This window comes from Centroberyx affinis, unplaced genomic scaffold (genome assembly GCF_046629955.1).
Source record: "Centroberyx affinis isolate AG114_WGS23_722 - 3 ecotype Tasmania unplaced genomic scaffold, CSIRO-AGI_Caff_v1 ptg000640l_1, whole genome shotgun sequence".
Taxonomy (NCBI): Eukaryota; Metazoa; Chordata; class Actinopteri; order Beryciformes; family Berycidae; genus Centroberyx; species Centroberyx affinis.
The window spans coordinates 19,409-33,959 of NW_027279266.1; the positions used below are offsets into that span (position 1 = coordinate 19,409).

At 44.6% G+C, this 14,551-nt stretch overlaps 1 protein-coding gene across 2 annotated transcripts in view; it reads left to right on the top strand.

The window, feature by feature from the left end:
- Positions 1-2,193: 2,193 nt before the first annotated feature.
- LOC139643663 (SAM and SH3 domain-containing protein 1-like) overlaps positions 2,194-14,551 on the top strand; it is a 59,646-nt gene continuing 47,288 nt past the window's right edge. For both annotated transcript variants that reach the window (XM_071518878.1, XM_071518879.1), the window contains exons 1-2: positions 2,194-2,854; positions 13,180-13,308. In XM_071518878.1, coding sequence (XP_071374979.1) covers positions 2,747-2,854; positions 13,180-13,308 — 237 coding nt within the window. In that variant the 5' untranslated portion in view covers positions 2,194-2,746. The remainder of the gene's footprint in view (positions 2,855-13,179; positions 13,309-14,551) is intronic.

Here is a 14,551-nt window from a genome sequence, read left to right on the forward strand (position 1 = left end):
TGGTGCCTCTCAAGACACAACATGCTCACCATTCTCAGGAAACAGAGGAAGATTGATGGACAAAGGGATGATGTAATGGCAGTATGGACACACACACACTCACATTCACGCACACACAAGGCACCCTACCACTCCATGCTGCTGTCACCCTGGGGTTACAGATGCGGGGTCGGCGGTGAAGACCCCCGGGTTGCCGACTCGCCGGCGAACAAAGCCACACTTGTGTGAACGTGTGTTCTGTGTGTTTACACTGTAAGCAGGATACTGCTGAGCAGCTGCCGCTCATCTTAGGCCTGCAAAAGTCATTCTTGACCTACCACCGTATACACACACACTTTGAACCTTGATTATGGTGTTATGGTGAATGACCACTACCAAAAGAGTGGAATAAGGACAAATCAAAGTCAAAAGAAGAAAGTCAACACACAGCCATACCACCTCTTTGTATGGACCACACCGCAAAAATGCAGAAGTGATACATGTGCGGGAACCTTCTGTAATGCACCATGTAATTCACAGTGGGCCTCCTATCATATATCCCCCCACTACAGGTGAAACTTACAGCTTTGGGGCGTACTGTGTAACTGATCACCTTTTACAGGGTTACATATAGGAATGTGAGGTAGAGACTGCTTCGTTTATTCTGTTCTGTTCTGTTTTATTTGTATAGCCCTTAACCACTGTTACAGTCTCAAAGGGCTTCACAACGCCAACATTATGAGAACAATAAATTAAAACTACACCCTCTAACCTTCCACCATCCACTGAGGACAAGGAAAAACTCCCACGAAAAGCTCATTAGGAAAAAAGAAATGGGAGAAACCTTGGGAAGGGCTAGTCAGAGAGGGATTCCCCTACCAAGATGGTCAAGACAGTCTGGATTGATCTTGAATATAGCTTTGATTGCATGACGAGTGTTGTCATATAACCTGAGCTGGTTTACAGCAGGTGAGGCGGCGTTTTAGATTGGCATGCAGCCACAGGGAAGAGCTGAGTGAGAAGCTGTGGTTTTACTCTCTCTCTCTCTCTCTCTCTCTCTCTCTCTCTCACTCTCTCCCTCTCTCTCCCCCCCCCCCTTCTGGCATCTGTCACAAGACCTGGCAGCTGTTGCTGCTTTGAGAGAATGTGTTTCTGGCAGCGACGGGTAGAGACAGAGACACTCTCACGACTTCTTCATTACAATAGAGTTGCCTGCTGGTGGAGCATAACAAACGGCTAATCAGTCAGGATAGCTGCGCAATTTCATGCTTGTGCATAACATGTTTCTCTTTTTTCAAGCGGGCCCGGCTCTATATTCTACTCTTATTCAAATTAGATGTGTGGTGCGGAGGACATTGCTGTTGCATTGTTAGACCGATTGTTTGTGTTATGCTTCGTGTGTGTATGCGGTCATCCATACAGAAAATAGTTAGTTTTTTTTTTTTTTTTGTCAAAGCGCCATGTTTCTTATTTTACAGCATGCTCGCGGATTTGTAACACGAATAGGGCACAGTGTGCGTCACCCCCTTAAAAACATTTTTCCCATGCGCTTTTTTGTTTTTCATACAATTGTGTGGGGAAGGTCGCTTTGTTCTCGATCCCTATTCAGCGCTGGTTGGAGAAAAGTATTGGTGGAAAAGCCGTGTCAACACGAGATAAAAGTTTTTCTGGTCTGTTTTATAAAAACAAAAAAAAGCCCCTGATGAAAGAGAACTGTTGTAATCCTATAATACATTTCAGAAGGATACTATACGGATATCACAGCAAAACCATAAACTATAAAATAGTTTAAGCTATAAAATATGTTGGACTTTTATAGGAGCATTAAAGTGATGAAGAGGATATAAAAAATACCATTAAGTACGATAAAGTCACTGTAAACTCACCATTGAGTACCACGGACACACTATAAGAATATTATAGTGATACCATAGGAGTCAACACTAAGTACGATAAACTTACTACTGAGTACCTCAGACACATTATAAGTCCTATGAATATTATAGGAATATTACAATTAATTCCCATAGTGGGTAGCCTTTATCCTCCTGACATGGGACCATTTTTTTTTGCTGCTGTAATGTTTTGCTGGGAGGAGTGTGTGTGTGTGTGTGTGTGTGAGAGAGAGAGAGAGAGAGAGAGCGAGAGAGAGAGAGAGAGAGAGAGAGGGACGACGGGTGAAGAGAGGGGGGAGGCGCACTGTTTAGAGGACAAGGTCTGCGCTCCGGGCGTTTTCTCACTCGTTATTTTTAATGGAAATAAGTCTCTCTCTCTTTGGTGTAGTTGTTTTAGACATTTTTCTGACGGCCACCGAGGGATTACAGTAACTGGTTGAAAAGTTTTTTGGCGCACTTTGGCAACTTCTCCCCCCCGGTGCGGGGTTTGGTTTGTGCCCGGGCACAGCTCGGTGCGGTGCGGATTGCGGAGCAGGGAACACCCCGCTAGAAAAAGTTTGCAGACGAATGACCTGTTGTGGGACCACAGAACTACAGGCTGTCATTATAGCCTGTTTTTGTATATTTTAGAATTGGGATTCAACTCATGAGTGTCGGGGAAGTTCCCTAAACATGTCCGGACGCATTTTACGCACTTATGCACGTCGGTTTGTGCCTGGGAATGTCGGAGCATTTTACCGGTGCGTCAAGGGCAACTTTCTCTAGCAAGCGTTGCCTTGCCAACTCCTGGTGATCAGGCCGCTGCGTATGGGCTTGCATTGAAGCTTTGCGCCAGAGAGGTCAAACTGAACACACCGTAAAACACTAACATTATGGAAGGTGACCAGGGGGCCGCTGCGCCCTCCGATGAGCCCCAGGCGGACAACGCCGCAGCGTCCGACAGTTTCTCCCAACTGTGGACGGATGTAATGGGGATGCTGGTAAGTTTGGGGGTGGGGGGTGTTTTTTCGGGGGGGAGGGGAGACAGGAACATACACTGTGACAACTAACTGAGACTTTTCACCCTCGTCCACGAAGGGGCCACTGATTGCCGAATAGGTGATTGTGTATTGGTGCTGGTTGGTGCATGCAAATCACGCATCAAAACAACACTTGGGAGTGCGTCCCTGTAGTCCCCACGTTTCAGATCCATCACTCTACATGTGGTTAGGGAGTCGGGTGGTTTGGTTGTAAGCCTGGTTAGTGAGGAGTTCATACTGTTGAGTCGGTCGGATTTCAATGCAAGCTGGACTCGAGTAAGAATATGGTAGGTTACTGCACTGTTGAAAGATTAACCCTTTTGTACTACTGCTAGATTCCCATCAGGTTGTGTGTGTGTGTGTGTGTGTGTGTGTGTGTGTGTGCTGCAACAACTTTGGCCCCCATAGCTTTTAATTCAGTGTTGTAGATTCAGTATATTTTAATGATGCATTGTTTCCTTTGGAGTTTTTGCACTAGGCCAGGAGTTCCCAAACTTTTTCATGCAAAAGAAAGTTTTGTCCCCTGGGACCTCTGTCTGGGGAGAATGTTTTGTCTGTCTGTACTGTAACAACAGCAGCCATAAGTTATCATTAGGATAGCTATTCTGTATGGTCTCTCCTTGTGATTACTTATGGTGAATTGTTGGGAACCCAGTCAGCAAACCACCGTGCTAGGCTGCTGTGGTGGTATATGGCTGTGAGAATTGTAGAGAGAGAAATACTGTGAAAAACTACAAATTTACATTAGAAAGTCTGATTTGTCATAGCGTATCAATTCCCCCTTAATTCCAGATTTTGTTTGTTTGCCATTTTCCTTCTAAAGCTGTCAGTTATCTGAGTCAAGATACAATCAGTAGAGAGAGCCAAGTTGGTTTATGTTTGTTTACAGTAATTTTGTGCCTCAAATCCACTGGACTTCATGTTCTCTTTTGGAGATATATTGCAACAACACTGATTTCTGCAACGCTAGTCTTCTGCTAGTTTGTGTGGAAAGGCAGCCAAACCAATCGTAATTTAACAGGCCATGGGATCTGATTGATCTGCTGAACAAATGTGGTGCAGTCACTTCCAGTCTGAGTGTTTGAAGACAGAGGTGTTAATTTGGTTTGGTCTGGAACTGAGGATGTGAATAGAGTGTGTGTGTTTGTGTGTGTTGTGTGTGCCTTGTGTGTGTGTCTGCGCAGGAGGGAGAAGCTGTCCTGCCCTCTGACACCGGGTGGGAGACTTGGGCTCCCAGCCAGGCGATTTAACCAGATTTATTGCTCTGGAGGCAAATGTCTACTAGGCTGTGCTCATCTTTGACGTCTTTCCCCTTCAGCTCGAACACACACACACACGCACGCACGCACGCACGCACGCACGCACGCACGCACGCACGCACGCACGCACGCACGCACACACACACACACACACACACACACACACACACACACACAGATAGCACCTCCATTGGCAATTGCAGCAAGCTTTCTGAACTCTTAAATAAACACATCTTCACAGTATAAATCAGGGAAAACCAAAGTAAAAATGCCTGCCTGTACACATACAGGCCGTAGTTGTGTCAGCAGTACAACATGTATTTTTTTGTTGCTTGCAACAACAGTCAGTCTGATTAAATTTAACCTTAATGTTAGCAAGCTAGCTATCCTGCCAGTAAACACACACTCTCATTATTTCAAAACCAATGACCTCAACAATAGCTGGAATCTTTTTCCAGATATCATTTTACATGTTTACCTCTGAAGTCTTGAGAAGCCTTGATGGCCCTGTGACCAACTTATTGTCCATTTTGGTGGCAGCAGGCACAGCCTAATATTTTTTTAACAGAACTGTTCCACTATGCTTGGGAAACAGAAAGTATAAAAATTTGATTGTCTTTTTCCACGCTTGACAACTAACTGGTCAACCACCATTATATTGCTTGAATTTCTTTTGGTTGCTCATGTCTGAAGAAAGTGATTGGACTTCTGGTGACTAGTTGCTTGAGTTCATGGCAGTGTGTAGGCATAGTTAATGTCAAACTAATGGTTTCCAGCAATTCTGGACCATTCAGTCTCTTTGCCATGTTTTGAGCTCCTGATAAAGTTTAATCAGAAGATATTTCCACTCCGTTAGAAAGATCTCCTAGATTAAACCCTATTCCAGCCATTTATTTGCTCAAATCAAATACAAAGTCACTAAATACACCCATGTCTATCCATTTCAACAGAACTCATGTCTGCAAATGACTTGAATTTGCCCTTATTTTAATGAATTGTATCTAAACAATATGCTCAATCTCCTATCTATATGCGACCTGTGAAATGAATGGCCCGATCACAATGAATACCCTATCTCCCTCGAAGCAAAATGGCCCTGCTATGTATAGCCAGAGCACTATGTAATGTGTTTCAATAGCCTTTGTTTTGTAGGGGGGCCCTATATGGGAATGCCCTTTTGAATGTGGGTTTGCCCCAAGCCTATTGAACCAACTTAATGTAGCATTGCAGATGTATTTGGTCTTGGCTCGTCACACGTGAGGACAAGCCTACATACCTGTTCAGATAGATATCTGTCCTGATAAAGATCTGGCGACATGCTTACTCCACTTTACCTGTCTGCCACTGTTTGTGTTTCAGCATACAAACAGAAGAACTACTCTTAACACTTCTGTTGTTTAAGTGTCAGGCGTTAAAACAGCCAACAGCAAAGATTTTAGAGATCTGCATCGAGGATAATGTCATCTGTCTAAGATTGCATCTTCATAATGAGATTTCATCGTGTTTGACTATAGATCAAAGGACACTACATGGCCCACAGTGTTATTCTGAGGAGAGGAGCCCCTGTCTCTGAGGTTAACCATACACAGCAGCCTGTTGTGGAATGTGTTTAATAAGAATACCTAAGTGAGCCAGTCATTTATTTGTGGTTGAAGCCGAGTAAACAGCGCTTGAGCCAATTAAGAGTCAAAGGCAGTTTAGGAACGTATGGAGGTGGAGCTGTTTCTAAGTGCTTGGATTTACAGATGTCTGAATGGGGTTTTACTTCTAGACCCAACCCACTTCTGCAGGCATGAGGTTTATTCAAGCCCTCAGATGTTAACATTCTTTCTTGAGTGTTAAATGAGCTGCATTAAAGCTATTTTCCTGGAAACATGAAACTTTGTCTCAGCATAATGTTTTTGAGCTGTGTGTCAATGCAGTTTCAGGTTCTCATGAGAATCCATCGCAGTGCCTCTACTCTGCATCACACATCCATTGCGCCTCAAAAGTTCCTTGGGTTTGTGCAATCTAGTTATACCTGAAATCGCTGCTGCATCTCTCAACAAAACTTAAAGCACCCATTTTCAGACATGCCTTTGGGCACGACAAGCTTCTAATTGTGCTCCTTCTCTGCCCAGATGATTTGATCACAGACCTGGATAGCTGACAGTCATCCTTTATTCCCTCCCTGCGCTTCTGAAAGAAAGCTCTCATCCCGTTTTGCTTGAAAGTTCATCTTGAGCCAAGGCCTTAGGGAAATATTTTACTTGCCTGCAGAGAAGCCTTCTCTGTTTTGAAGAGAGTTTTGTAGTGTTTTACAGAGCGTGGGTGGGTGTTTGTCCATTTGGACAGCTCTGATTATATAGTAGACAATGATTCATCTCCAAACCTAAGGCTTTGATACTGCTCTCGAGACGCGATTATTGATTGCGTCTGGGAAACATATGGTTAGATGAAGCGATCCCTATTTGCTTCCTCCCACGTAACACTTCGTACTGAGTGGTGTTGTATTCTTCAAGTCCTTTCCTGCCAAAAGGCTAGCTAGGCCACATTGTAACTTCGCCAATAAAGTTCTAACCCAACCTATCATAGCCTAAATTTGTCTATTGTTGCCCAGACTTGCCCAGTCCAGCTCAGTTCTCCTCTGCTCCCCCTCCCTGACTGGACTCATTATTGAGGTCATACAGAGATCTGGCAGGTTTCCTCTGTTGAGGCGGCAGTGCACTGTTCTCTGAGAGACACGGATATCCTCAGGAAGCCCTCTTAAAGGGGGTGGACTGTGGCCCCTGGCCTCCTCTTCCTCGACAGTCTTCCCCCTTGGCTCCTATGGCAAATACTTCTCCTTTCAGTCAGACTTCCACTGTCTGTATACTATGGAATTCTCCACTTCTCCTCCTGGAACATTTCTCTCTTGAACTTGTTGGGTGATGGTTTTTGTTAAGTTGCACAGGATTGATGCTCTGTCAACTTCTCATCCACCTGTCTCTACTCAACTTTCTCCCATCCCTCGTGTCTCATTCGCCTCATCTTTCTCCTCCTGGTCAGTTTTCTGTGATTGGTCACTCACACCGTACCAGTCCAGGAAGCTTCTCGCAGGTTGAGGGTGGGGATAGTCAAATCTTGGCTGTAGAACGAGCCTCAGCCACTGGAGGGATAAAGGGATGGGCGGAGTGAGGGATTGCTTACCCACCCTCGCTTTTCATGAAGAGTTGTGTGGGGACCGCTGGACAGGCAGCCTCTCGCGGCTTTGGTTTGAGCTGGAGTATCCATGACTCAGGGGGAAACAGGATAATTCTGTTGGTTCACTTCTTTCAAATGAGACATCAATATAATGCAACACAATACCAGCGAGTGGGTGGCAATTTCAACCCGCCACTCCCGTCCTGTGGTCGTGTATCAAGTGAAAGTGATCATGCTACTTGACGTACTAACATTACATCAGATGCATGACTCTATTGTCATCTGTTGTCATTGTTCCTCCCCCTAGAGAATGGCTAGTCACAAGGCTAGCACTGTAACAATAGCTTCTGCCATGTACACCACAACTCAACCCCTACGTGACTGAGCCCCAGTGTGACAAACGGCACTGTCAGGAATGTGTACCTAAAGGATAGACCAGGACAAACACGTTAGGCAGGACTAATGGTTTTTAGCCTTATGGAATGTCTCTCTAGCTGGTTATGACAAACAAGCACTTTCTTTGAGAGGCTGCGCAACATCTAACATGCTGTGGAAAACATGAATTGAATGTAACTTGATTGAGAGATTAGCTCTGCAACTTGGCAGTGATTCCTAAGCACGCGAGGGGACCCGAGTTATCGGCACCCATGAGTTCTGCCTCGCATGCTGGCTGTGGAATTTTTTAATAACTTTACAAGAGAGCGCTTTAGTGTGCCATTCAGATGTTGTATCTTGAAGAAATAGTCACTTGAACTGTGGCGTGCACATTTTTGGCGATATCTTTATCTAAAGCGATGGAAAGAACAGCTTGCTGACTCAAACTATTTATTCTGTGAAACTTAAAGTGAGCGCCGCAGGATCCGTCCAGTGGAAGTGTTGAATGGCGATACTCAGGAAATGTGTTCCACCAGATTTACCCCAAAAAGAATAAATCCTTATTGGCACAGCTTGTAACTCCAGCACATTAACTGCCCACACTAAATGTTTCATCCAGGCTGTTTGGTTCAGACCTTGGGTAAATTAATAATGAATTTCACCCTCCAACAAAAGTCCTTCCACAGTTTGTAACTGTGGTGATTTCTTTCAGTCAAGGAAACTGGCCAAGGTGGTGAAGGTTGAACGCACTGTTGCATGTTTAGCAGCTGTGAGTATGAGTGGAGTGTGGCAAATCCTGGCATCATGCTGGTGAAGATTATGTGCATTTGTGGGGTAATCATACTGGCAGGAACAGAATGATAGACCACAGACTCAATGACAGACAGAATGGTAGATCCTTTGGTATATTTTAGCTATCGTATTTATTGATACTGACAGTAGGGATTCAATTTAAGACGTGGAGGTTCCTGCACAGTACCCAGCCTGGTCTCTTTACCAAACGGACGCTGCTTCATACTGACTTATGTCTGTATAACCAAAACCCCGGGGTAGCAAGAATGCCTGGAATGCCATGGTTAATTGATTAAGTCAGCAGGGGTCACCAGGCCTTAATGCTGTTTCCATTCTCATCTCCTCAACCGTGCTCCCTCGCATGGGCATATGGAGCCTATGTATTTCTACTCACGTGAGGTAGATTCCAATATGAAAGCCGAGGTAATTTGATTTATCTCCATGAGAGACACAGGAGGAAATATATTTGTATACTGGAATGCAGCCATGCTAATCATCTAAATTCCTTATAACTAATCTTACATTCTGGATAAATGAGTTATTGTGTAAATCTCTTGGTAATGGCTCAATAGCATTCATATCACACATTACTGAAATATTCACTCAGTGTGGTGTAATACCAGTAATTTGTCTTCTGATATGGTAAACAACATGACAGACAGACACTCAGTCATTTCACAGTGGTTTGTGCTTTTTTATGGAATAAAAACTCCTGCAAGTGTCTTTACAGGAGTACCCCAAAGTATTTTCTCTAAATTTCTGTTTGACTTACGCAAAGTCTTGGAACAGAATCGACCTGCAGCACAGTGTTGTCAGTGTGCTCTGACAAGTTTCAGCTGAACAGGGAATTGGGAGTAGCCGTCTTGATGGAACAACAGTATCTTGGGCTTGGACACACTGTGGAATCTCAAAGCTGATGCATAGACACATGCGCGCGCACACAGGCACAGGCTCGCTCACACACTCTTTGTATTTGCTTGGGTGTTGGTTTTTGTATGACTATTGTTCTCGAGGCAAACTGGGGTGTTGACCTCCCGCACATCTAGGGTGGAGAGGCAGTTGCGTCAGCTGAGACTTTATGAGTCTCGATTCCAAACAGAATCTACATTTGTTTGTTTTCAGTTTACATTTCAGTTTATATTTTTGGTTAATTTGTGTCCTGAATGGTTAACATACTTGAATTTTTAAATGGTGATTGGTAAGCCTGATATGCTAACACACACAGACCCCATATGTTGTCTAGCGGGTGATAGATTTAAGACCTTTCCATAGGTTCTTTGTGATAGATAAAGGTTTTCTTTAAAGTGCCTCTTCCCAGACTCCAGATGTTTTACCCCCCCTCTCACCCCACGGCTTCCCCAGTCAGTAGCACACAAATCATCCCTTGTCCGCCCCCCCCACCACCACCACCACCACCTTTCTCCGCCTGCTGTGTGGACCACTGTCAGACCCCCGCGTGCTCTCCCACCTACGCTCCCACGTCGGCGGATTCGCCCTTAAACGTAAACACTCAATCGCTTATCTCCCGACACGCACAGTCAATCTCGCATCCACAAAAGCCGTCGGTTTTCCTTTCTTCACGTGTTCTCTCACTTAATCTGTTTCTCCCAAAGGCGGTTACGCTCGCTGCACTTGCTCTCACGTGCGCTCTCTCACACCTCCACTTTTCCCCACACACACACTTACACACATATACACACAAGTGGATATACATAAGTGTACATACGCAGTATCGCTTTACGGGGTGCTGTGGGACATGTGAGTTGCGATGTTGCTGGGTGGGGAGGGGGCCCCCTTCCAGTCAGCGTCCCAGCTGGGACCAGCTGTGTTGGAGCTTCATGAGCTAATGCCAGCGGAGGAATCCCAGATATCCACACACACACACACACACACGAATGCACACATATAGACACAGACACATCCTTATGAGACTCAGTGGGCAGAGCCAGTACACAGACCCGCAAACCACATGAGGCTTTACCTGTGCATAGCTGAGGTTTACGTTACGTCAAACTCCAAAGTTCCTGCAGGGATTGAGGCCAGACAGTGGCACGAAAAAAAACATACATCAGCATTTCTGCTGTGGTGGCACAGTTCTGTCAGGCCCAACTAATCCATCACTGTTAACCCTAATCGGGGTGGTCTTTAGTCAATCAGGAGTCAGTATACTCTCAGGATTGGGTTCCTGCTTCTCTGTTGGATATGGTGAATAGATCAGCCCTGTCTTGGCTTGTTTATGGTGATTAAAACATCCTGGAGTTCTCTAATAAGAGCGTGCTCTCAGTCAGTGTGAGGAATGAAAGGGAAAGCATGTGTCTGCTTGGGGAGTGTTCCCGTTGGGAACCTCGGTCGTCTCAAACCATATGTCTGGACATGGCAGGAGTTCTCATGTAATGAGACCGGGAGGATAGATCACAGCCAGACAAACTGGACTTTTGAGTCACGCGGAGAGAAAACATGTGTGTTGTTAGTGCTGGTACATTTAATGCATAATCAGTAATTGCCCTCCATAACTCAAACCACTGAGTTGGATTGTGAATCATTGGCCCGCCTCGGTTTGTTTTGGTCCAGTGTTGTTTTTGAATTCTCCAGCATGTGTGTGCGTGCATGCTAATGTGTGTTCTCTCTATGAGTAGACACCCATCTCTGAAGAAGCCCCTATGCCCCTGTGTGTGAATGTGTGTGTGTGTGTCTGTGCATGTGTGTATGTGTGTGTGTGTGGCACACTCCACAGTGCCCCATTCATCTGTGGCCTGGCACTCAGATAGGGAGTCCTGTTGAGAGAGACAGAGACTGAGAGAGACTGTTCGGGCCCTACACAGTGACTCAATGCTAGCTGTCTGCCTGGCACAGATTAGATCAACACTGATGAATATTCAACAGTTAACCATCACCGCTAGAATGGCCTACATTTTTACCAAGGCAGGAGATGGGAGTCAGTCCTCTCTCCTAAGTTGTACAAAAGGGGCTGTGCTATGTCCTAGGGTTTCATTTTAAAGTATGGGAAATACAATATATAGGATATATAAATAAAATAGCTGAATATCTTGCATGTTTTTCCCAAACAACTTTCCAAAATGACTTTCCCTAATCATTAATCATGTGAGATTAGGTATTACATTTTTTAAATGGCTGTTATCTCATTTTGGACCGAAAGCATTCAATTCTGTGCCAAGCTCACAGCAAACGATCATTGGTATTGACAGTTTGTATTCATTGACTTTCAAGTTTCAGAAGTTTTATAGAACCCAGGTTTCAACTGGCCGCACTATTAATGGCTCCAAGTGTAACCTAGAGGCCAATCTTCAGCATCATATCCAAGGAGTATTCTGTTGAGTAAGGTCTTTATTATTTGGAGCATAGCTTCCTCCTTCAATCCTAAACACATCTTCCACACAAAGACAGGAACTGTGCCGATCTAAACTGCAGCAAGCCGGAAGAGTGTGTTTGGTTTACGGTTTGGAGAATGTCTGAGGAGGTAAAGGGCATTCCTGATATGGGCTTCCACAAAGACAAAGCCCAGGAACAGAGCAGACTGGCTGACGTTACTGTGGGGGATAAGAATCAATGAACGGCCAAAATATACATATACAGACCTTTTATTGAGGGTTATATTTAGATGTGTGTTGGTATGGGTGGATGGGTGGAGCAGAACCTTTACCACCCTAGTTGAAGCTTTGGAATTAATGGTGTGTTGAGGCTATGTATGGCCCAGTAGAGCAGTAGATCACACAGACAGACAAATGTACACAAACACACACACACGCACATACAAACTCACTTTTTCCTCGTCTTCTCCTAAACTTGCCAGCCTATTACATGCTGAACTAACCACATCCGCTACATCTCCTATCCTTCATTTGCATTCCCATTGCCACTAGTTGCAGTGAGTTAGTTCACTAATAGCAGTGTAGGAAACGGTGGTGTGCGAGTGATTAGGTTTCTCTGTGTCTCTATGCCGCCCCACTGCCATGCCAGGTTTACCCAACTGCATGCCTGCCAGTTTAGTAGGCACCTTTCATTTGCCACTAATTGCTAGTGTATGTGACAGTGGTTTATCGAGCCACGCTTAGGGAACATGGAAAAGATGAGGGGGGGAGTGGGCTTGTCAGAGTGTTTTCGATCACGCTCCTTCTCCTGACCTGGAGCACTGGTGGACTGTAGAAGCTGTAAAGGTGGTGGAGCAGCATGACGGAGTGAAGGGTTGCGTGGGTGTTTTTGTACAGATTTTGTTAGATGTGTAAAAACCAAGGTCGGTGCTTAAGGTTTGTCATGGTGGAGACTGAATTAATTTGTCACAGGGATAATGTTATGGTGATTGCGCTGCAAAAATGTCCACCTTAACAAGTAATTTATTCTGCTTAAAAGCTTTAATTTGTTTTTTAAGGAAGTTAAAAAATTCTTGCAGCCGAATGAGAAATTTAACTTGTTTACTGTGTAGTTTAATTTTCTAGAAACTATTGATAATGTATTAAAATGAGACTGACCACTCCACTAGTATCAAGATAATGTCACGTGACTCTAGACATTTCTTGAAAGTTGAAGTTGATTTGCATTAAAAACAAAAAACAAGATTTGAAAAATAAGATTAAAGACTTAATTTACGTGGTCAAGATGGACATTTTTTGCAATGCACACTATTTTTCAGGATGTTCTGGTCCACTGGCTAAACAACCCCCCCTCTCCTCCTCTCTGCAGGATGGTTCTCTGGGCAACATAGATGACCTGGCCCAGGAGTACTCAGAGTATTACAACACCTGCTTCAGTGACGTCAGTGACCGCATGGAGGAGCTACGCAAACGACGTGTCTCCCAGGAGCTCGACATGGTGAGTACATACACACACACACACACACACACACACACACACGCATGCATGCACCATCCAACCCCTTGTATAGCAATATGATCTCAGCAATAATACAGCTGGCAGCCACAACAGTTCTTGCTCTGGACTCGGCTTGCATGACCGCATGTCAAATTGTTCAGGGAAAATGATCATTTTTGTGCAAATCCTTTAATAATGACCCCAAAAATCCCCCAGTTCAGAATAGTCTCATGGCTTTACACAGTGTAATTTCCAAACGCTCAGCCAACTGCGGAACAGCGAGGGAACCAACGTCAATGTGTGCTAGGGTTTGTGACTTTCCCCCAAAGACAGTGTGGCCTTTCTGGATGTGAATGCAGTTGTTCTGGGGGTCCATGGGGGGGGGGGGTTTGGGGGTCCTTTTCACAAGGATGTAGGGTAGTGGGGCACCCCTTTGGTTGCCAAGCTACAAGCGAAGGTATGAAAGAATGCTGCTGGTGCTGCCACTGAGGGCCTAGCTCTGTGCTGCACACATACAAACAGTGAAGAGCAAGAGTGTTGAATGCTAATATGCCAACTTCATAATTGCCCCATGTCTCTATTCATTGTGAACTGGACTGGTTTGAACCCTTTAAAACTGACCCTTGGGTTCAATTGTAAAATAAGTATGTATTTCAGTTTTATATTTGTTTTGAGTGGAAGATAGTGCTACAAATAGGCAACTCATACATGATAAGTTTATCTTATCTAAAACCATATTGAGAGTGTTTTTAGAGTGGTAATCTGGCCTATTCTATTTTATTATATCCTAACCTAGCTGCTACTTCACTTAGCTTGAATCTGCTTGAGGGAGAAATGGCCAACTTCAACGTCAGTCAGCTGTCACAATGTAATAGCTTTGGCTGTCAGGGAGATGAAGTCAGTGCTCCTTCCATAGAATTTACTCACTCATTATGCTGAGCAAACACCAGTGTCATATTACCGCAGCTTTTCTCATTTCTACCACCAGCCAAAATGTCTTCGTTCATCTCTTTTTGTCTGTCACTACTGATTTTGCAGTTTAATAGGAGGAAAAGCAGAGAGGTAGCAGTCGGGATAGATAGTCATTAAGGAGCTTATATGCCTGTACTTCTCAAAGGCAGCCATGTGGTTTTGTTTGGGATGACAGGTAGGGCTGAGATAAGGATCCTATAGCTGATTGATGGTGCTCTTCCTCCGAATGATTGCTGGCAGCGATCCTGTTCTCACAGCATTCAGGAGGGAG